Genomic DNA, 24,362 nt, shown 5'->3' on the forward strand with positions numbered 1-24,362 from the left:
ATAAACTTCCCTCCAAACTAAGCACCAGATGTGTTTGGTGTCCATGGCTTCACGCACATGACTATGCTAACAGGCCTTACAACCAAGTATCTATAGGAAAGGATTTTGCTTTTTCAGTTGATTTATTAATTGACCAATAATTGAAACAATTTAAACTGTGCTGAATTACTGATTCTTAGAGGTAATAGTAAAATAAATCAGGAAATACCATGCATAATAAAAAGGGGCCCCCACACAGCTGCACATAGCACTTACAGTTCTTTATATGTGCTACTTGGAGCATGGCAGAGAACAATAAAATTTTGTCAACAGTGGCAAGTGTGCTCAGTGGAAAGTGCTCATTGTATCCTCCATCGCAGACTTTTCAGTTATCTCCTCATGCAAACATAGGAGTAGAAATTAACATGCTTTGACTGCCACTAGTAAACATATTTACTAGGCGATTCATAGTCCAGTTCAAAATCCTGACCTAGCTCTAGCGCTCCTAATATCAGACTAAGAAGGAATAGTCAACTACCTTGGGACTAAATCAATCACGTGCTTGGGGAAGTTAAGTTTAAATGTCTTCCTGAGGTACTTCTAAGAGCTGAAGTGAAAGACTACAACATTAATGCAGAAGCAGTATTCCAACAGCAATAAATCACTCAGTTAAGTAAAGGAAAAGCAAGGAGAATTCAAATGTAAAAAGAGAGAGAGAGAGAGAGAAGAAGAAGAAGAAGAAGAAGAAGAAGAAGAAGAAGAGAGAAAACACAAGTTTTTTAATTAGATATTTTAGCTTCCAGTTTTAAAATAGGCATTTTTCATAAGAAAATCCTTGTTTATTATATTGTGACACAATTATTTAAAGATGGTGCATATAAAGAAGAAAAGAAACCAAAAAGGAACAACTTATATGTCAGTCAAGATTTCAAGGATTAATATTTATGAAAACAATTGGCAAACAACAGTCCATGATGCAAGAACAAAAAATGTTGTAGCAGATGTCTTGTCAAAAGGCTGCAGACTATGAGAAGTAGCATACTCTCGTCCATATGTTTTCTCAGCCTTGAGAAAAGATATCCTCAGTCATTTCAATTTTGGAGAACACAGAGTGCCTGTGTATATAGTGGAGTAGAGAAGCTTTTTTTGTATGGGACCTTCGAGCCAAGATTTCTGGTTTCATTTGGAAAGAAGTGGCATACATGGTTGACGTGGAACATGAACAGAAAATGAGCCAAATAACTCAAATAATCTAAATAACTCAATCTGTCAGGAAGAAACTGCAGAAGAAATTGGTGGGGTCATTGGTTGTGTCTTGGCCCCCCAGCATCCTTTCTACTATCTTTTGGCAACCACATTCTGATTCTCTTACGAAAAACAATTCCTCCCCTCACCCATGCTGTTTTGTTGGGACTCTCTGTTACTGCCTGGTCTTAAACAGCTGTTCCAGAGCTGGACTTGTGACTATGAAATCTAGGCTTAATAAGCAGAAGAAGGGAGCAAACTGAGCAACTGGGAACTCAGAGGGGTCAGTGGATCTGACTAGGTAAAAGGATAGTCATAATGGGTGCAAACAAGGACGCTGAACGGGAGAAAGTAAAGGTCAGCCAGTGGGATGCCTGGATTGGCTATGGTGGAAAAGAAGCAGTTCTTGGTGATGAAAACTTCAAGGTGTTACAGAAGATGTGGGTGATGGACATGGAGAAGAGAAGGTCAGAAGCAGCCAGCATGTGGGAAACACAGCCCATGAGAACTAAAGTCCCGTCTGATGATAGCAGGTCTGGAAACCAAAACACAGAATGTGAGCCAGGTTCCAAAGTCCTGGGTGGGGGAGAGGGAAGGCCCAGGATGTTGGCAGATGCCGAGGTGATACAGTGAGAGAGGCTTAACCTCAAAGGAGTTTTGGACTTTAAGAGGGCAGAGGAATCAGGCTATAAGGAACAAGGAGAAGCAACAGGGACATCAAGTCTCTTCACATAAGAAAGAAACACTCTTTGACAGAGCTGCTGAGAAGGCGAGGAGGCCTTCATGGAGAGTGAGTCTTCGTTTAAAGCAAGAAGGTGGAAGGACCAGTTGAAGAAGTTCAGGACACAGGAGCATTTCCTGAATAGGACAGAGCAGGAGAAGAAGAGTCTGAGAGACTGAGGAGGACAGAAATGGCAGGGTCGGAGCAGTGTCCAATATCCACTGGGGCTAGGCCTGGAAGGATTTTGTGCTTACCCTTTGTGCACCGATGGGTAAAAGCATGGTAGAATCGATACCAGCCGCTTCTCTCAAGAGAGTGAGCAACGAGTAGCAGCCAGAGGTCGTATCTAACTCTATCAAGGCGATGAGGGACTCAGCCAGTCTGCACACAGTGCAGCCTATTCATTGAACATATAGATGAATAAATGACTACACACCATGGTGGTAGGTAGTGAGAAGCCTAAAGCAAGCACCCTTCTCAAAGGTGTGCCCAAGTGTGAGATTATTGCTGGTTGCCACTCACCTTTCGGCAAGTACTTCCCTGATTGCTACACTCTCATCGCCACATGCTCTCATTTGGATTTCGTGCCACCAACTCATTATACCAAGGTGCTATGTTGTGTTCATTAACATATCATGTTGGTTTTCCCTATTCCAGAACAGAAGAACTAGTATAGTCTATAATTTGCATTTTATTTAGAAATTCAGCCAACGGTCAGGAACAACTAAGTAAAGAGAAACCCAACAGTTGCGCTGAGCAATCTGCAAGTATTCAAAATGTTGTGTGTTGTTTCATTTTCAAGCACCAGACAGCATGTGCAGAAACCAAGCCTACCCTGAAAAAATCAGTAAACAGTAGATGTTCAAAATCATTACACACAAGAAGAAATATCTTAAGGTTTTTGGGTGTTATTTTAAACAGGAAAATCATTTTCCTTTGAAAGCCACGGGTGACGGCCCTACAGCTTTGCAAATTGATACCAGGATAGAATGAAGACAGTCTGACATAGTGATGGTAAACACCAGCCCTGGAGCCAGATGCCCAGTTTTCATCCGTTTTTCTTTTTTTCTGTGTGACTTTGATCAAGATCCTTAACTTTTCTGTGCTACAATTTCCTCAATGTGTTGTTAATGAGAGTTCAATGAAGTAACATTGTAAAGTATTTATGCAAGCAACTGGCTTTTATAACATAGTAAACACCATACAAGGGTTAGCTGTTACTATTACTTAGAGCATGTACCTAAAAGTTGATAAGAATACATTTCCTTTTTTAATATTTTTATTTTAAGATTTCTTGAGCCCTCAGATTCAAACTCCTATAAAAGAAGTAAAAGCCTCAGATGGTGGTTTCAAAAGGTAAAAGCAAATTTAAGTTATAATTGATTTTCCCCAGCATTACTTAATTCTCTGCCATGTGGAGAAGCATCACATGTAGAGTAGACTCAGAAAACCTTGATTCACATCCCTGTTCCATCAGTTACTAACAGTATGGTTCTTACTAGATCATTGTACCTTCTGAGCCTTGGTCTTCCTATAAAATGGAGATTAAAAATTACTTTCCTATCTCTGAGAGTTACAGTGGGGATCCAAGAGCACACACATTGTTGCTTTGCAAATAGCTTCCCTAGAGATGCACAGTCAGCAAACTTAAGTAACAACAACATCAATAATAATAATGTAGCTTTAGTACCTCACATACAGATTATACACACACACACACACACACACACACACACACACACACACACCCCGTCTCTGAGGACCTGTTCAAATAGGAGTCCAGAAATAAACGTACTGATAGAAAAGGTAACATGTATCAGGCCCAATCTGCTCCACAACCTTTCTATGTCCCTTTTCTTCCTTACGATAGGAACAACACAGAGCAGCGCCAAATACCAACTTTCCCCGTGGCAGGAGATCCTGATGCTACTCGAGATCACAGCTGGACATTGCAGCTAATTACTCTAGCTAAACTCACTCAATGTCCCGGTTTGGATGACTGGGCCTCAGCCTCTCTCCAGAGCCCCAGTTGCTCCCATATTCCCCTGGTTTTCCAGGGGGCTTTTCGTGCTTCTTCTGCAGCCTGAGTCGCTTGCTAGTTCTTTCTGGGTCCCTTTCAGCCCTTCCTGAAAGAGAAGCACAGTGGCTGGAGCCTTCCTTCCATTTGCTTGCCTCCAGATCTGGGCATCCTTCTTTAGCTCCAGCCTCCCTTGGCTGAGCTTCCATCATTACTGTGCAGGGTCTGGGGACCCTGCATCCACTCCTCCTTTTGCTTTCCAAGTCAGACAGCAACAAGGATGTCACAGCCACTCCAACATAGTGCTTGCTGCAAGATAATCTCCTCATTGGCCCTCTCTGCCATTGCTCTGTCCACTGCTGGCCCAACTCTGCATGCCAACTATTAAGAAATCTATTTCCTGGGCTACAAAGAGATGTAAAGTGAAACTTGAAGTGATAATTCTAGAAGCTACTCCTTGGATACCACTAGTGAAGATCAATGCATTGTTCTTGCAGTAGTCAATAACATTTATTGCTACCATGTGCAAATAAGTCAGTCCATGAACATTTATTGAGCAACGACTCTGTGCAGAGAACAATGCCAGACAATGGGAATACCCCAGTGAATAAGATCACCAGTCTCTGCCCTCAATAAGTACAACACTTTATGGAGAATGGAGTGGGACTGAAGAGAGATACACAACCATACCCTCAAAGAATCTCAGCACTCAAGGCCTTCTGGACATTTCTTCATCTTATACATCTTATACATAGGCTAGATGAATAAGATAGATATGCCTATCGAGGAGTTTCTAGTTTATTTAAAATAACAACATAAAGAAAAAAAACCTTCATAAAGCATGATAATAAAGGTTCTATGCTAATAAGACAAATAGGATTTTATAAGAGCTGAAATGTTCATAAACTAGAATAACATGGAGTTATAAGAAACCAATCATGGAATGCTTCCTGAAAATTTGTTTAACTTAGATTTAGGTGGAAAGAACTAGCATCATAGTTTCATAATATATTAATTTTCATGTGTTTTTCTTTTTGTTCTTCTTTCTTTTCTTTAATCACAATACCATTTTTCATCTACAATCATTAACTACCAAATGTCTTACACTTACTAGAAGCAATGAATGGTTGGCTAAATTTTGAGTACTGATAATGTTTTCATCATATTTTAGTCATTTATCCCTACAGAATCACAGCATATCTCAAAAACTACTGAGGAAATGCTGTCAGATTTTAAAACAGAAAAGTAAAGACAAGGTGTAATTAAGAATTTTATAAATTTTTTAGGGGCGCCTGGGTGGCTCAGTCGGTTAAGCATCTGACTTCGGCTCAGGCCATGATCTCATGGTTTGTGGGTTCGAGCTCTGCATCAGGCTCTGTGCTGACAGCTTAGAGCCTGAAGCCTGCTTCAGATTCTGTGTCTCCCTCTCTCTCTGCTCCTCCCCCACTCATGCTCTGTCTCTCAAAAATAAATAAACATTTAAAAATTTAAAAAAAAAGAATTTTATAAATTTTTGCAACAATGAGGTTATAATGACTATAATTGGGTAAACTTAGCAATTTCATAGCTTAACCAGTCACCAGCCAGCTCAGCAATTGAAAGAAGTAAATTTCTATAAACAATTATTGCTTTTATGTCCATCTTAATGATCATTGCCTAGATGAAAATATAATCAAGATTCCAAAGTGAAAGAGTATATTAATTATGTTCTTAAAAAGATCTCTTATTTTAAGGAGACATCAACATATTTTCATATTTCCAACCATCTAGTTATCTATATTTAAATAACACACACACTCCCAACATACGAATGATTAAGACAGAATAGTATGTGTGCAACATCACTTCTTGTATGTACATAGTTTAAAACAGCATTAGAACATTGCAAAAAAAAGTTGCATTCACCTCTAAAATGTATTTAGTAAGAAAGTCTACAAAACACAGCTGATACCTAAAACTGAAATTTATTTTCCCCTAGCAAAACAGTTATTATCAAATTCTTAAGCTATTGTGCACTCTGTATAGCAATTCTACTTAAATTTGTTTATTTGCCTGCTAGAGAGTAAAATTAGTATGTGCGTAGAAGGTGAATGATTCTGCACAGACTCTTATGATAAGAGTAGCTTGATACAATTTATAAATTTGCAACAATGTGATTACTGCCGAGACTGACAGGTCTGCATATTTGAAGTAGGAGGTAAGCTCCTTGGTATAATTCCTTATTCTTTTTTTTGCTGCTCCTCAAAATATGAAATAAAAGATTAGTTACAATGATTTTTTTCCTGCTGAGGGAAAGAATAAATTCTTGTTAACTCAGCTGACAGTAAATTTTAGAGTTAAAAAAAAATGATGGAAGGTATCTTAAAAATAATTGAAGGCAACATTTCTTAAAGACCTTTATTCCATATCACTCCAGATACCAACTTTTAAATCAAGAAGCCACTATCTGCCATTATTGTTCAATGTGTAAATACCACCTACCCCACCTGGGCATTGGTAAAGATCACAGCTCTCAATTAGATGCTGTGCTGTTTGTTGAATGCCACATTTCCGCAAGGGGCTGCCTATGATGGTCATCTTATAAAGCACTGTTTAGAACTTTTAAATCTAATATTCAGGGTACTAACAACTCAGACCATGATCACAGGGTGGGATGTGGGGAGCTCTGATACTGATCTGTAGGGCTGTAACAATAAAACCCGAAAAACCCCACAGCTATTGTGTCATAAACTGTTCCCAATCAACTTGGTCTGAAATCTCAAGCCTCTTCCTTAGCAGCTCACTGAATAAAAGGCTTATGCTTTCCAGTATATATGTATGCAAATTTTATCAAGAATAAAATCAAAGAACTCATTTTATTTAGCTGAATATCTGAGAAAATAAAATGTTATGATTATAAGTCATATAACCTGTGTGGCTCCAATATACTGATTAAGAGTGTGAGCTCAGGAGCCAAAATGTCTGGGCTGGTTTACCAGCTCTCTTCCGCCTGTTGGATGTGTGACCTTATCCTCCATACCTGTTTCCTCACTAGTGAAAGGGAGGTAAGAGGACCTCCTATAACATGGGCTTGAAGATGAAAATAAGATAATACATACAAAGGATCAGGAACAGGATCTGATACACAGTAAGCTCCTGATAAATGCTGGGCTGCTCCCATTTATAAAAGCCAGTGGTTAAAACCACTCCATAGCTATTATAGAGGAAGTTTCTATTAATTCCAAGGATACTGGCATTTTAACCCGAACATTTTAAGAATATTGAATTTGACTAAAATATCTTTGTTGTCCTGTAGATTATATGTATGTCAGTGTAATTTATGAGTAGATAGCAATATATTCTCAGGGGAAATTATGACTGGCATTCCACATAGGTCAACTTCTCTGACTGCCGCCCAAGTAAAGTAACTTTACCAGTTCCACAGGCTATCAGCAAATACTTTCAGGACTCGTTATCTTTTCCAGTTCTAAACTACAGAAGCTACATGTTATATATTTAGGATCAGAGCTTATAGACATCTATATTTATGATTTATATATTTTTTATGAGAGGAATAATTTGTAATGCTCTATAAATCTTAATGGACATGTATACTAAAGAGTGTAAGATGAAGAAAAAAAATCTTTAAACTAAACCAATCCTCTGAACAAAGTCCTTCTTGTTTCCTGCTCCCCCTCATCAGCTCACCTCTATCCAACCCACAAAAGCTTGTATCTCCATTACCACCTCAGGTAAATGCTTACTCGGGTATAGACCCTGAAATGTCTTTAAATACATAAAACAGGGGTGCCTGGCTGGCTCTGTCAGTTGAGCATCCGACTCGATTTTGGCTCAGGTCATGATCTCATGGTTCATGAGATTGAGCCTTGCATCAATCTCTGTGCTATCAGCGGATGGAGGCTGCTTGGGATTCTCTCTTCCTCTCTCTGCCCCTCCCCCCAACATAAATAAATAAACATTTAAAAAATATGCAAAATAATGGTGTGGTGCTATAATTACACTTCTCTGTTCAACAGCACACATATGCTATCAAGTTATGTCTTTTTTTTGTGGTAGAGAGGTCATACAGATAAGAGTGGGACAAAATGGCTTAAAGGATAGAGAACATTTGAAATCTCACTGCCCTAAATCCATTTTAAAACATTCCTTCTCTTGCTTCTCTCCCCAGATTGTCAACATACATTTTTATTTTTTAAATGTTTTATTTATTTATTTTGAGAGAGAGAGAGAGAGAGAGAGAGAATGCCCGTGTGAGTGGGGGAGGGGCAGAGAAAGAATCCCAAGTAGGCTCCACACTGTCAGCACTGAGCCTGATGCAGGGCTTGAAGCCACAAACTGTGAGATCATGACCTGAGAAAAAAACAAGTTGGATGTTGAACCAACTGAGCCACTCATGCACCCCTACATATTTTTTAATGCAAATAAATATACCAGCTGTAGTTACCTGTAAAATGCTTCCAAACATGACCAATCCCAAAGGGATTTCAAGGTTGTTAGAATTATATCCTTTGTACTTTGTTTTTTGCTTTCCTACCAGAATCACCTAAACAAACAATACTTACATGGAATTTTTATAAAACTCTAGTAATTTTTCCCTTTAAGGACTTTTTATATATAATTTTCATGTTTTATCCTTCAATAAAAATAAGTACTATAATTTATACTATAACATATGGTACATGTATGATCACTAGATGATTCACACAGAGACACACATAACAGAAAATTAAATTTTCCTCTACTTATAATAGTCTATTGGAAATCTTCAAGCTATTGCCCATCTTATTTCTCAAATTTTTGGCACAAACTAAGAAACATGAAACAAGGAAGAATACTAAGTAAAATTCATCTAGGAATTGCAATCATAGTATTATAAATTATAAATGTTTTTAAATAATTGACTAAATACCACATAAAATGTAATTACATGATGATTCTACTTAATATATCATACAGAGAATTGGGGCGCCTAGGTGGCTCAGTCAGTTAAGCATTCACTTTTGGTTCGGGTATGATCTCATAGTTCATGAGTTCAAGCCCCACATCAGGCTCTCTGCTGTCAGCGCAAAGCTTGGAGCCTGCTTCGGATTCTGTGTCTCACTCTCTCTCTGCCCCTTCCCCACTCGTGCTTTGTCTCTCTTCCTCTCTCAAAAGTAAATAAACATTTAAAAAAATTTTTTTAAATATATGATACAGAGAAGGCAAATAAAATCAGAAAACTGAGATCTTAAATTTGGAAATTGCTTCAAAGGGCATCAAACTCAACCATGAAGTAAATTTGTGCTTCATTGTTCTATTTTATTTTAATTTTATCAGCTACACAAACAGACACAACTTCGGATATCAGAGACCAAAGAAACATAAATGTAAATGGTGATTTTTTTTTAAGGTTTTAAATTTAAACAGGTGGAGTCTCAAATGTATCTCTGCACTTTTTGCAAGTTCATGGCACATCACTTCGCATTTATAAAAAACCTATATTAGTACCTGTTTTTGCTAACTGAAAGAACTCTGAAGATTTTCACTTCTACAACAAAAGGCAAAAGCAAAAAAGGCATTCAACATTTGCTTTGCCGGAGAGCTGGACAGCTCTTATAGAGGCAGCAGGGACCTCAAGCAGTGGGAATGGCCCCACCAAGCTCCTTCCCTGGGAACCACACTCAGCGTCGCAACATGAAGTCACCAGAATTTTGAGTTGTGTCTGTGAGCACCTGTGCTTTGTTTTTATTTATTCTGTGCATTCATTAGCAAGGTGTGCCCTGAGGTATTAGAAAAGCCTTAGAGAGACTATATTTTAGGCCTAGGAATGCATAAAAAATTTCCATATAAATTAATGGTGCAGGGGTGCCTGGGTGGCTCAGTCAGTTCAGCATCTGACTCTTGATTTCGGCTCAGGTCATGATCTCAAGATTGTGAGACTGAGCCCCGCGTTGGGCTCTATACTGAGTGTTGAGCCTGTGGGGGAATCTCTCTCTCCCTTTTTTTTTCTGCCCCTCTTCTGCTCTCTCTCTCTCTCTCTCTCTCTCTCTCTGTCTGTCTGTCTGAAAATAAATAAACATTTAAAATCGATTAATTAATTGTAATTGCTTATTTGTTTTACACCATTTTGGCCTATGAAAGGTTTTAGAGAACATTCCACTTTGGGATAGCAGAGGAAACCTGTATTAGGATAGCTAGTGTGAAAAACCCTGGTATGAATTTGCTGTTTTGACTTCTGAGAGATCTTTTGGAAATGCTTTGATACACAGATAGTAGAAAAACAGTTGATGGTAGAAATCCAGATATTAGACAAGATATTAGGTACCCTCTGTGACTTCACACCATTCCGAGTGTCTCCACATTACATATGTGGAGATAACACCACCAGCCCCACGTATTTCCTAGAGCTGTCCAAAGGTAGCAAAGTATCTTAAAATACTTTGAAAACAGCAAAGGGCTATAAATTCAAAGCATTTTTTGTTACATTCATTTACATTTATACTGTCCTACCCAGAAATTTTAATCAGCCACAAGTAAACACTCCATCTACGTACTACATGTCATTTCTCACTGTCAGTAAAAGAATCATTGTGATATAGTGAATGGTGGCCCTCCACAAATGTGTCTATGTCCTAACCTCCAGAACCAGTGAATATGCTACATGGCAAGAGGATTTTGCAGATGTGATTAAGAATCTTAAGATAGGGGGCGTATACTGGATTATCTAGGTGGGTCCGATATAAGCCTAAGTATAAGAGGGAGGCAGAAGGGTCAAGTAAGAGAAGGAGATATGACAATGGAATGTGTGTGTCTGAGAGAGAGCACGTGGTGGTGGTTGGGGGCCGGGGAGGTTGGAAGATGCAACGTTGCTGGCTTTGAAGATGGAGGACTGAGTCACAAGCCAAGGAATGCAGAAGGCTCTAGAAACTAGAAAAGGCAAAGAAAGAAATTCTCCCTTACAGTCTCCAGATAGAATGTATCCCTGCCAATACCTTGATTTCAGACTTTTGACCTCCCAAACTATAAAGTAATAAACTTGTGTGATTTTAAACCACTAAATTTTTGGTAAATGGAAAACTAATACAATCATGAAAACAGCCTATGATCCTGCTACCGATAATCAGTCTTTTTTTTTTTCTGAGAGCACACAATGAATGTAAAATAATAGTTTTGATCATTTTCTGAATCTATCGCGAGAGTCATTTCACCCAGAGTGGTGAATCATTTAACTCCCCTCCACTGACACAAATAATTGAGCTAATTTAAGTCCTGGTCTGGAAGTTGCTGTGTGACCTCAGGCAAATCACATAACATCTCTGGGTCTCAATGACATTATTTATAAATACTTGGGCTACATACTCAGAAATAGCCTGAAGTGTCATAAAAGAGAGGCACAATGTATTTTGGTAATTCTATTGAGAAAGTCATCATCGCTGACTGGAACAACTGATAAGTACCACCCATCAGAGCTCCTCCACAAAAATATCACTAGGAGTTATTGAGGTTTGTCTGGATTTTAGCAATACATGATTCCAAATGTTCAGTGCAGGATAAGACATGTCAGGCACACATTAACACAGATTTCTGGAGGTAAATGGATGAGGAAGGGTGGGGGGAGAAAGCACTAGGGACATAAGAGAGAGTCTGGAATATGAAAGCAGTGCAGAGCCCCTGAAAGTTTCTGAAAGGCTTTTATGATCTCTGCAGACTCTTCCAGGAGTCGTCTAGCATGTGAGCTGTGGCATGTGCAGTGGCTCTTGGCAAGCTGTGTCACTCATCTCCTTATCCCCAGTGCCCAGGCACAATAACCAGTATTTAATATGGCTCACAGTATATGTGTTAAATGACTGAGTGAATAAGCCCAACTAGCCTTTCTCATCTTAACTCTTCCCTAAAGGCTATGTCCTGGTGGTGCCATTCACATAATATGTCAATGGCGCCTCTTGGACTTTTGAAAACAGCATCTCTGCCTCCCTTCCAGCTCTGTCTCAGAGAGGCAGACTACTGGAGTCTTGTAGGCAAGGGATAGTGAAAGCCTGAACCAGTGAGAGCAGTGGGAATGGAAAGGAGGAACAGGCGCCAGCATGATTTATTCTAGGGTGGTTTGGGAGATACACTCAAATACTCTTGACTAGTCAAAGTAAAATCTTCTTTGATTTCTTTCTTATTTTCCTTGAGAACAGTTCAATAATAATCTGTTACATAAAAGTGCAACTCTTATCATGTATCTCCTGTTAACCACAAGTTACTATTACCGTAAACCTCACTCCTCTGTCAAAAATTTATATTGACCCCATTTTTCTATTTAGGATCTAGTACTTCAGTCAAAATCAAACCATCTATAGCAATATTTTAAGGAACTGGAAAAAGACAACAAGGAAGTCTGAAATTTACCATTTTTTACAAGTATGCCAAAAACTCAGACCTATGAGCATTTTTCTTGGGTCCTAGGTCATAGAAGCATTTGCCAAAATAGCACTAACAACCTTTATTTCCATAATTTGCTTCCCAAAGATAGATGAAATGATGAAGAGAATTAATGCAAAGCAAGAATCATTTTGGGTATAAAGCAAGCCTCTGATTCAAATGGAGTATTTTGAAGTTATACCCCTTCAATGAACACCCAAGATGCCATTACATTTATTTTCTATGGATTAAGTTAAAAACGACAACAACAACAACAAAAAACTACCGTATGATCTTTATGGAATTAGATAGCATATACATAAATTAATAAATAAATTCTTCCAATTTTAAATAGATCAGATGATGAGTATTTATGGAATCATACCAAAAGTTATTAAGGAACATGTACACATTTTGTTTGATACCTAAGAGTTATAGGTATAGGTAGCTAGCTTAAAAAAAAAAAAACAAAACAAAAAAAACCTCCCCTGGATTTATATTTTATACTTAAGTGTATCACCTTGGGTATTAAACATGCTGCTAGCTATCTCCTAATGAGCACCTGAGCTGTCATTTTTAATAACAGAATGACAATTATTATCTCTAAGTTCTACTCCCTGAGAATCATTTGTGCAATACTTAATACAGGTAAGAATAGAAACATACTATTTCGCTTATAAAAAATAGTATTATTTTATAATACCTGGCATAACATTATAGAAAATGGAACAGACAATTATTTACAATAAAAGATCAACATGTGCCCAAGTGCATGGGCCATTTCAATACTCAGCAGAACTTTATACGAAATTTTAATCATGAATCTCAGTTGTTCATTGTAAAAAAGGTCATTGGTCTACATGAGAAAAATACACATATTCAAGATAAAATATAATAAAACAAATAACCCAAATACTTAGCCATTCTAATCTTAGTTGTTTTTTTTTCTCAATTCAAAGCAGACACGAAAGACGAATGCCATAAAAACTGAGATTATCTAATTCATCTAAGTACACATGCCATCAGTACGTAATACAAGCAATCGTATCATAGCCTGTGTAATTCATTGGTTACAGTATTCTAGAAATTTTACTTGATTTTCAAATACTAAACATTAAAACCATATTACCTCTTCCACAAAGCTGTCTTTCTTCTCTAGCATTTCTCGTAAAGTCTGGAGAATTTTAATGCACAACTTTTCTTCCTTCTCCATCAGTTTCTTTGTATGATTAATCAACCTGAAAGCAAAACATGAAACCTTAAATACAACAGTGATTTCTCTTTGAGCTATATACTAACATATACTAGAGGGAAAAAAACATCACACTATTATTTGAAAATATGAAGTAAACAAGATACCTGTTTTAAAAACTTTTTAAAATTACACTTAAGCTCATAAACTTTGTATTACAAACCATCCTTTGTTTTATAGGTGGTATATCTCAGTGCTTTTAAATTTATTCAAGTAGCGTACTTTTAGTGGGACACAATACTCTAAAAGACAATGAGACACTGATGATGTTTAATCCCATCGTATGAACTAAAGCAATTTGAGTAGTAGAGAAATATGAGTATTTGTAGCATATTACATTTCATTATGTTGTACTATATTATTTTCTCTGTACTGTGTTACCTTAATGATACAGGTGCTGTAGCAGTATACAACATTGCAACCTTAGCATAATGGGCTGCTTTCCAATTTGCATTAATAATAATAATGTGCTATTTTTCACTGCTAGGACTTGGTAGAAATCAGCGGTTTTGTAATTAGAAGCAGAAAACAACAACAAAGTAACATCAAGACAGTCTATCCATTTATTTATTTTTTATTTTTTTATTTTAGAGAGGGACGGGAGAGGGGGAGGGGGAGAGAGAGAGGGAGAGGGAGAGGGAGAGAGAGAGAGAGAGAGAGAGAGAGAGAACCTTAAGTAGGCTCCATGTTTAACATGGATCCTGATGCAGGGCTCAATCCCATGACCCTGGGATCATGACCTGAGCTAAAATCAAGAGTCAGATGCTCAACTGATTGAGCCACCCAGGTTCCCCTCCATTGACTATTTTACTATAAGTTGGGCAAAAACTCTAATTTTGTAGTGGTAACCTTTGCACTGGTGTCCTCTCAGGAGAAGAGTTTGAGGATCACAGCTATATACCATCCTCAAGAACTCAAAACCAAGCAAAATGTTTATAATCACTAGTTATAGTTTAACATATATAACTCTTAAAAAGCTGGTTCCTACAATGACCCTGTGAGATATGTCTTCCTAGAAAAACAAAATGATGTCAAACATAATGTAATGGTCCCATTTCAGTGACATAACAGGAGTACCATGGGGAAACCCTGAGGAAAAGTGAGCTTTCACTAGATAATACCTAGTAAGTGGTTATCAGGCGTCAAGGTGAAGTACGAGGACTTCCCATGGATTCTCTCAGTTCACCCTCACAACAGTGCTACACGTTCTATTATCGGGCTCAAGAGAAAACAGAGGTCCAGAGAGATAAAGCAACTTGCCTGCAGTTACACAATCATTAAGTGGTGGGATCTGGAAATAGACCCACGTCCATCTGACTACAGAGCCAAGATTCTGAAGCACCATTCTGTGGTGACACCATGCATTTACTAATCTCTTGAGTCTCAGAGTTACTGTGAAGAGAGTCCCCACACAGCCACCTCTATATGATATAAGTGTTACAACACAGGTAATGACAAATACCATAAACTAGACAAAGAAATGATTACGTTCTGTTGGGGGAGTTTCCTAGGGCTGATCAGAGGTTTCAGTGAAGAGTAACTTCTAACAATGAAGATTTCACCTGGCAGAGAAAGGTGGGGAGGGAAGGCATCCTTCCAAAGGGCACAATATGAACAAAGGGCAGAGGCAGAAAGCTGACCATCATGTCCAGGAAATGATAAGTACTCCAACTGCCAGGTGACACATGAAGACATGAAAGAAGACAGGGTAAGACATGCATCTGAAAAGAAGGAACTGGGAATATTATGCTAAACAGTGGACTTTACTCTATAGAAAATAGGGAACCACCATTATCAAGGACCTGAATGGCCCTGCCCACATGTGAAAGACAACATGGAAGAGTGAGAACAAGGCCAGGGGTGAACAGGGCATGTGATGGGGTTATGATGCAAGAAGTAATAGAGAAATAAAATAGCCGGGACTTGGTAAGTAATGACAAATGGGAAATAGAAGAAGAGGAGGAAGGGCAGATCATAGACACCTGAAATTTATAGACTGGGTGAACAGATGGACAGCAATACTTTTCAATGATACCTAGGTCATGCTGAAGGAATAGCATGCAGGAAAGGAAAAGTGATTTCCTCTTAGACATGTGAACTCGGACAAGGTGTTCTAGATCCACACGGTCAGGCTCAGCAGGCAGAATAATTCTTCTAGAGTTCTCCTTGCAAGGAAAATATCTGCCTTCCTGAAACTTCTGTTATTTGGTCTTTTCTTTCATGTAGTAGTCTTTGAATCCATTAAAATAGTTTTGGTGGGCATTGTCAATTTCTTTTTATTTTTTTCTCTCAGACTATTTTAATTTTATTTAACTCCTCTTAGATAAATACTTAATTTACTAACGATTTGCAAATAGCAAGCATAAGGGTGAATACCATCTTCTAGGGGTTTATACAAGGTATTTGCCCATTACATAATGTTTGGTTGAGTAAAATCCATGGCCTTCTAATATTTTTGTCTATGATCTATACAAAAATAAATTTCATGAAACAACTCACCATATAAATACAGGTGTATTAAACTAACACAAAAGTTACTTTTACTATATGAGATGAACTCTGATTTTTATATCTTCCCCTAATTCATTTTTTAAATTAGTGGCTGCCTCTCTTTCTAAATTAATTTTTAAACTCATAAGTGAAACACATCCCACATTGTGACAAACACTGAGATTATCCTTCATAAGGGAGGAGTAAGTGGTGATTTGAATATTGTAACCAGATGCCTTAAAGGTTAACACCCACATTGACCTGTTCTCTCTTTATTCTCTTCTCTCTCCATATGACAAAATAGACATGTGCATTTGGGTTCTTTCCTGGGATCTATCCCTCACATTCTCCAGCAGACCCATCTGAGTCAACATGTTCCAAGAATGAAATTCATTTGAGCAAGTCAGAAGCCCCACTAAGGCCTTGGACCTAAGCTGTATTCTCTAGCTAAGCTTTACCAGAGAGCTCTGCACAGTAATACAAGGGCTCTTGCATAGCTATTAATAAAGTTGGATTCTAATTTCATTAGATATCCTTGCAAATAAAACCCTTGGTTCTTCACAGAGTTAGGGAAAGGGTAGGATAATCACTAGAGCAGAAAACAGATATTCCCAAGTCGCTGGCCATACTAAAATCATAATAACACAAAAATCTCTTCTCTAACCACTAAAGTATGTGACATTTTTTTCCCATCTCGGTGTATTATCTGTAATATGTTCCCACTATTATTTTGCTCTGTTTCTCTCCTTTTAGATACCTGGTGTTGCAACGGATTTGCTTTCAGCACATTTGCAGCACGGGTCAATATTTTTTTGGCATTTTGAGTTAACTTTATATCATCTTTTCATAGATGTATATCTTTAAGATCTAGACTGGTGCCATCCAACATAACATTTTCTGCAATAATTGAAATGTTGCATATCTGTGCTATAAATTTGTTGGCTACTAGCTACATATGGCTATTAAGCACTTAAAATGTGGCAAATGTGACTGAGGAACTGAATATTTTATTTTTATTTTTATTAACTTAAATTTTAACTTGAATAGCTATGTGTAGTTCGTAACGATTGTATTGACAGCCTCATTCTTGACACTGAGCCAGCCAACTTTTTTCCTCAAGAGCCAAAGAGTAAACGATTAGGCTGTGTGGGCCGTATATACAACCTCTGTGGCCACCAGCTGACACTGGTATGATAGCCACACAGACAATATGTAAATGAAAGTGTGTAGCTATGTTTCAAAAAACTTTATTTGTAAAAATGATCAAAAGGACCAGTGTACCCTGAAGCCAGTGGTTGCCAGTCCTGTTCTAGATTATCAACATTCTGGGATATATCTGTAGTATCATATTAATTTCCTGGAGTTAAAATTCTCATTTATTACCCACTTTTTATTTTTTATATTTTTATTAACCACTTTCTAATTAATATTCTATGCATTGATATACATTCACAGGAGGTAAAGGATATTTCCCAAAGGCCCTATTTTTTATATTGAATTACTACCCAATATCTCTACTGAATTTTTTTTCTAATGGCTTCCACAGTCATCAGTTTTGCAGATACTCTGGACCTCTTCATTTAAAAATTCTTGTTAGGAGACTGGCAAGTGTCCAGACAAACACATTCTTTCCAGTCCCTATAAGACAGAGAGGGTCTAGAGCCAAGAATCCATGATTCAGGCCATAATACAGAAATACCACCCATTCAACATGATTCCTGTAGTCAGTTCTTCTCATCCCATATCTTGTTTTCTCTCTGCAAATCCCAGCTTTAATTGGAAAAAGCAAGAACACATTTCTTGTGTCCCCCAGTCCTTCCATTTCTGCCTCAGTGCATCACAGTCAACAGAGGGGGTTTTGAGACCTCTTTGAGCAATGTCCTCAATGACACAGGAATTAGCTGTGATGGATAATGGTCAAGGGGTTGGCAGCCTCCTCCGACTGTCCATCAAAATACTCTTCCCAAGAAGACCAAGTACACCTGACAGGCTGTCGTGAGTGAATTACTCAATGAGCGCCCTCAGCATTATGATATGTCTCTTTTTTTTCTGGAGCTGGTTACATTTTCTGTCAGAACTTGCAGCTCTTCCTTGAGAATTGCTCATTTACCACAAAAATGGAAATATTCTAGGATAAACACATCAGCTATACTAGATCTGACAATTCCACAAAAAATGCTGAGAGAAACAAGTAAATGAGAGGGCTGCAGATGAGGAAGATCAAGGCAGCATGGCCGAGTGCTGGGCCGAGACGTCACAGCTCTTCATCTGAAGCATGCCTCAGCCTTCTCACCACTAAAATGAGGCTGAGTCGTCAATCTCTCAGAGTGTTCGTGCAGATAGATGATACAAGAGGTAAGCACACGGAGGACAATGATGCACACAGTAAGACCTCAATAAATGCTAGTTCCCCTTCCTTCCTCTCTGTTAAAGAAAATAAGTGAGTTGAAACAGGAATCTTTTGGAAGGTCACCCCATATGGTTATAGCGAGGAATTAGAACCAAAAAAACAATTGCATGTGAAATTTTGTGCCCAATAATGACACATTTCATTTTCAGGAAATTTCAACAAAATATAACTTGACCTTCATCAAAGAGAAATTTCAACTGAATCAAGTTAATTATTTTGGAAGTACATTTTAACATGCATTTCAGACCTTTCACGTACTCTGTGGACTATCATTATGTACCAGCAGAGTAAAAAGCAGAAATGTGTTAGAGGCCGTCTTATTTTGGTAACACAAGCAGAATCTCAGATTGTACACACTTACTTGGACATGAAAGCACCACATCTTATTCTTGCATCACTCCCCTCAGGGAACAGTAGTTCTGGACTATACAACACATCAACCAACACCGAGAACTCAGCCTGCATCATTGGGTTGAACTGTTGTTCCAAGGAGGCCACAACATCCTGAGAAATAAAGCACAAGAGAACCCATGTGAAGATCTAAATCAGACTTCATACTTTTAAGATATGACAGGCCTAAGAATACTAACCAGAAATGAGACTTGGAATTTCAGAGATGCACCCTACCTTCCCATGGCATCAAAAGTCTGTGCTTTAAGTACAGTCTGCTTTTCTATATGAGTACTGCTTGGGCCACCTTTTTCATTTACAAGATAAGAGAAGGGTGGGTAGGTAGATGATTTCTAAGGATATATATACAAAGTGAAAAGTCAGTAAAGCCACTGTGATGAGCCCTATAGTATCTAGGATTTTAACAGAGACCCGGTAGGTATTCAGCAAATTAGGCTAAAGTGGGATATTTTTTGAGGAACAGCTAAAAAATAAAAAGATTCTCTATGTGTTTCTGATCATCTGGAACTAACCATATCTTCCAACAGGGAAATTCCTTGATATGATATTTGAAGCAGTATTAGCACTTCACAGGGATTTGATGACATTTAATACTATTTCAAATTACTTTTTTTTCAATTTTTCTAGAGAGAGAGCACACAGGCAGGGAGAAGGGCAAAGGGAGAAGGAGGGAGAGAATCTCAAGCAGTCTCCATGCCCAGTGCAGAGCCTGACGTGGGGCATGATCCAACGACCATGAGATCATGACCTGAGCCCAAATCAAAAGTCAGACACTCAACTGACTGAGCCACCCAAATGCCCCTCAAATTACATTTTTTGATAGACATTACTGGTCACCTAACCAAGAGCTTTTCTTCATCCTTCTTGCTAACAGAATTCCCATGTTGTTTCTCAATTAGGGAGCAACGTCCTCAGGGAGATGAGGCCCCACAGCCTAGGGTCATAGTTGATTAGTATAAGCCAATAATGGTCATTCCAGTTCCCCTCCCAGTGATTAGTCTAAGCATGATTATGTGACACAGTCCTGGATAACAGGACATCTGGTGAGGCTTGCTAAGCAGAGACGGTGGTGTGTGTTAGGGGAGGAAGGGGCATACTCTTTGGAAACTACCTAAGGCTCTCAAGACAGCTTGAGAATGTGAACCCAAAATGTGAGGCAGCCCTCATAAGACCTTTGGAGACCAGCCTTAAGCTGAAAGCCAACAGACCAACAGTGTCAGTGCCTGGATCTATCGAGCTACTAAATTAACCAATGCAGGAAGAGTCCCAACTCCAGATTCCTTGCTATGTGGAATGATGTATTTTTTTTATTGTTTAAGCCACTTTTAGTTAAAATCACGTTAGTTATAGCTGAATGCATTCGCACCGACATGTTTCTAAAATGGTCTGTGGGCAATGACAATTTACTGAACATTCTTTAATGACTAATGCATCCCTTTTTTGTTTTTAAAATAACTGTGTTAAAAGACAAAAAAAAATCTTCTCACATAAAGCAATATTATTTTTCCTTTTATTTATTTATTTTTATTTAATTCCAAGTTAGTGAACATATAGTGTAATGATGGTTTCAGGAGTAATTTCACCCATACCTGTGACATATTTTGTTAAGCAGAAAACTGGTGTCAATTGCTTTTTGTTACTTTCAGCTATAGCAGCACAGATGGGGGTACCACCTCTCTTCATTTCTTATGTCTAGGTTTCGGGAGTTAATTCTTGCTGGATTCTTTGTTTCCTTTTTAGCAAAAATGACCATTTCTACTTCAACTATTCTAATAAGCTTTCTGAGAAAATTCTGACGACAGGTAAAAGAAACTACCAGGAAGGAAATAACATAAATCGGAAACTAGATATTATATAAGGTGGGAAGAAAATCTGCTTATCAACTATAACCATATTTAATAAAATGTCACTAAAAGGTGCCTATTTTTCAGATTACCTCTCTTCATTTTATTTACTAAACAAATTGTGCTCAGGTTCCTATGATGTGAATTCTGTCTTCATCGTTTATTTTGATCATGGGCCAATATGTAATCTCTCTAACTTGTTATTCCCCCATATTAAAAGTCGAGATAATTATACTCCCAATCACATGGGTTTGCCGGGAGAATTAAAGGTAAGTATGTAGAACCTCCTCTAACACATACTGGCCTCTTTTTATTCCTTGATATATGTTTGTAATCATTACTGTGGAGTACCAGTTAGCTGCAATCATCACCCTATTAATAAACCCAGTGTTTATTTTGCTGTCCTCATCTTACCCAACCACTGCTAAGCATTTTACACACTTGCTTCTACTCTGTCAAACACTTTCTGCTCTTGGCTTCTGTGACATCATACTTTCTCTATTTTCCACCGCCAACTCCCAGTAGCTCCTGGTCGTTTCTTATGAGGGATCTCATCCAAGTCCATGGTTTTAATATCCTATATGTGCTTGAACATCCCACATTTATATTTCCTGCATGGACATCTTGCCAAGATGTCCACTCTGGACTCCTATTCAACTGCCTGTTTGACAAACCCACGTGGATATGTAAACAGGTATCTCGCACTTAAAATCCCCCCAAAAGAATCCCTGATTGTAATTCTCCATTCCTATCTTAGCAAATGATTCAATCATATCATATCCTCTATTCTTTCCAACACCCCACAACTCATCCACCCATCTACCAAGTCCTGCTGGCCTTACAACCAAACATATCCAAAATTCATCTACCTCTCTTCACTACTATCACTATCCACTTAAGCCACACTGCCATCATCCTTTGCCTGAATTAATGCAAGAGACTCACTGCTTCCATGTCTGGACCCTATAATCTATTTATCTCTCAAAATCCAGTAAGTAAATCATGTCATGCTTATCCTCTACTGAAAAATCTCCAATGATTTGCCATCTCACTTAGAATAAAATCCAAATGCCTTACCAAGCAAGTCTCTACATGACTGAGTTCCTAATTTCATAATCCTCTCTTCCTTTGCTCACTAAACTTCCACCCCAATGGGCTTCTCTTGGTTCCTCAAAACTGCCAAATTCATTCCGGTCTAAATACGTTTGAATTTACTATTTTCTCCCAATAAAAATCTCTGTCCTCAAATCTTTGAATAGATTATTCCTCTTCATTAATTCGAATCTCAATTCAAATGTCACCTCAACAGAGTAGAGTTCCCTGCTAAAAGATCTTTCTCCCAGTATTTCTTCACCATGTTGTTACCATGCTTTATTTTATTCATAGCATTTTTTTAATGTTTATTTATTTATTTTGAGAGAGAGAGAGAGAGAGCACATGTGTGCGTACACACGAGTGGTGGAGGGGCAGAGAGAGAGGGAGAGGAAGAATTCCAAGCAGGGTCCTTGTTGTCAGTGCAGAGCCCAACGTGGGGCTCTATCTCATGAACCTTGAGATCATGCCCTGAGCCAAGATCAAGAGTCAGATGCTGAGCTGACAGAGGCACCCAGGTGCCCCTCATAGTTTTAATTACCTAACATTAAAGCATCCATGTAATGGGTGAGGACAGACCTTCCATGAGAGCACAGAGCCCACAGCTCTATCTCCAGCACACAGTAGCTGGTATTGTTTTCACCAAAGACATATTTATTTAATGAATGCCAGTGAGTGTTCCAAAAGAAGTCCAAGGCACTCCTTCTCTATGCTGGCTAACACTTCTGTCCATCTCTCTCTGAAACGTTCTACTCATTTGGCTCTCACGAACCTGACTCCTCTCCTTTTTGACCCTGCCATTTGTCTCTCTTACTTGGCCATTCTGCCACCCTGGCCTCTTACAAGATGTTCTTTGTTTTTCCTATCACTATATTCTCTCTTTTAGCAACACCATCTGCTGTCCTTGCTCCAACTAATATCTCCAAATATAGACTTAATTTCCCATACATTTCACAATCTGTTAACGTGATTCAGCATATTATCAATGAACATAGCCAACCTCCTTTTACTGTATTCTTTCCTTCCCTGCTACAATAAAAAGTCTTAATAATATCACCCGGTTTCCAAACAGCAGTGCCTCTTATATGCCTCTCACTGTCTCTCTCTTATCTCCATCTAGGAGCCACCAGGTCTGTTGACCCTGCTTTCATTATTGGATGTAAGGCCTTTTTCTTCATTTCATTCATACCACCACCTGGCTGAGATATTTAGTGATTCTTAACTAATCTGTCCTCTTCTAGTCTCTTCCTGATAATTCTTTCCTGAAAACTAGTAACTGTTTAATCACTTACAATGACATTTCCACCAAATTTTTAATGACTCATAGCCTTCAAGCTTTTCATACTAAGTCTAACTTGTCTTTTTAATCACATATAACACTCAGCTATTAAAACTCTGGACCTCTACCAATTATTCTACATGTGACCTCTTGCAATATTTATTCCAGTTCATGTCTTGACTATTCTCCAAGCCAAACAATTTCCTTAAACCATACCCTAATTGACTCCATGAAATCGTCTACAATTATGTGGGTGGGAAGATTTCTGTTATGGGTTGAATTGTGTCTCCCTAACAAAACTCATATGTTGAAGTACTTCAGAATGTGACTATTATTGTATATAGGGCCTTTAAAGAGGTAATTAAGGTAAAATGAATTCATATGGGTAGGCTTTAATCCAATATGACTGATGTCCTTACAACAAGAAGCGATTAGGATACAGACATGTACACGCACAGAAGAATGACCACAGGAAGACACAGTGACCAGGTGGCCACCCGGTCAAGGAGAGGGGATTCAGAAGGAAAGAAACCTTGAACTTGGGCCCACACCTTGAACTTGGGCTTCTAGCTCCAGAACTATGATAAAATAAATTTCTGTTGCTTAAACCACCCAGTCTGTGGTATTTTGTGACGGCAGCCTGAGTAAATGAATGTAATGTCTCTCTTTACTTGATGTCCCCAGAATGTCCAGGCCAAACACAGGATTGGGATACTATGTAAAAAATTTGGGACTAAAGGTGGTTACATCATTTTTACCAATAGGACTAGAAGAGAATACTAAGAGATAAACTGAAACAAGGTTATGAATATTTAATTTATTACATGAGAATTTATGGTAACTTATTTCTCCAAATCTTATTATTATGGTATTGTTTTGATATTAAAACTCATTACTATACTATCAAACACATTAAGTAATACATACTCACTAAAAATAACTAAACAGAGGGTGGGTGATGGGTATTGAGGAGGGCACCTTTTGGGATGAGCACTGGGTGTTGTATGGAAACCAATTTGACAATAAATTTCATATATTGAAAAAATAATAATAACTAAACAACTTTTACATAGGAGCTTTGTTTTTAAAAAGAATAGTATTGGGCGCCTGAGTGGCTCAGTTGGTTAAGTGTCCAACTTCAGCTCAGGTCATGATCTCACGGTTTGTGAGTTCAAACCCCCGTGTTGGGCTCTGTGCTGACAGCTCAAAGCCTGGAGCCTGCTTTGGATTCTGTGTC

General features: G+C 38.3%; 1 protein-coding gene across 4 annotated transcripts in view; it reads right to left on the reverse strand.

Moving 5' to 3' along the window:
- The window catches only part of ITPR2 (inositol 1,4,5-trisphosphate receptor type 2), a 515,671-nt gene that overhangs the window by 216,838 nt on the left and 274,471 nt on the right, over positions 1-24,362 (reverse strand). For all 4 annotated transcript variants that reach the window (XM_047864958.1, XM_047864957.1, XM_047864956.1 and 1 more), the window contains 2 exons: positions 18,861-19,003; positions 13,477-13,585 (listed from right to left, as the gene is read on the reverse strand). In XM_047864958.1, the coding sequence (XP_047720914.1) occupies positions 13,477-13,585; positions 18,861-19,003 (252 nt within the window). The remainder of the gene's footprint in view (positions 1-13,476; positions 13,586-18,860; positions 19,004-24,362) is intronic.

The sequence above is a fragment of the Prionailurus viverrinus genome, chromosome B4, assembly GCF_022837055.1.
Source record: "Prionailurus viverrinus isolate Anna chromosome B4, UM_Priviv_1.0, whole genome shotgun sequence".
NCBI classification, from domain to species: domain Eukaryota; kingdom Metazoa; phylum Chordata; class Mammalia; order Carnivora; family Felidae; genus Prionailurus; species Prionailurus viverrinus.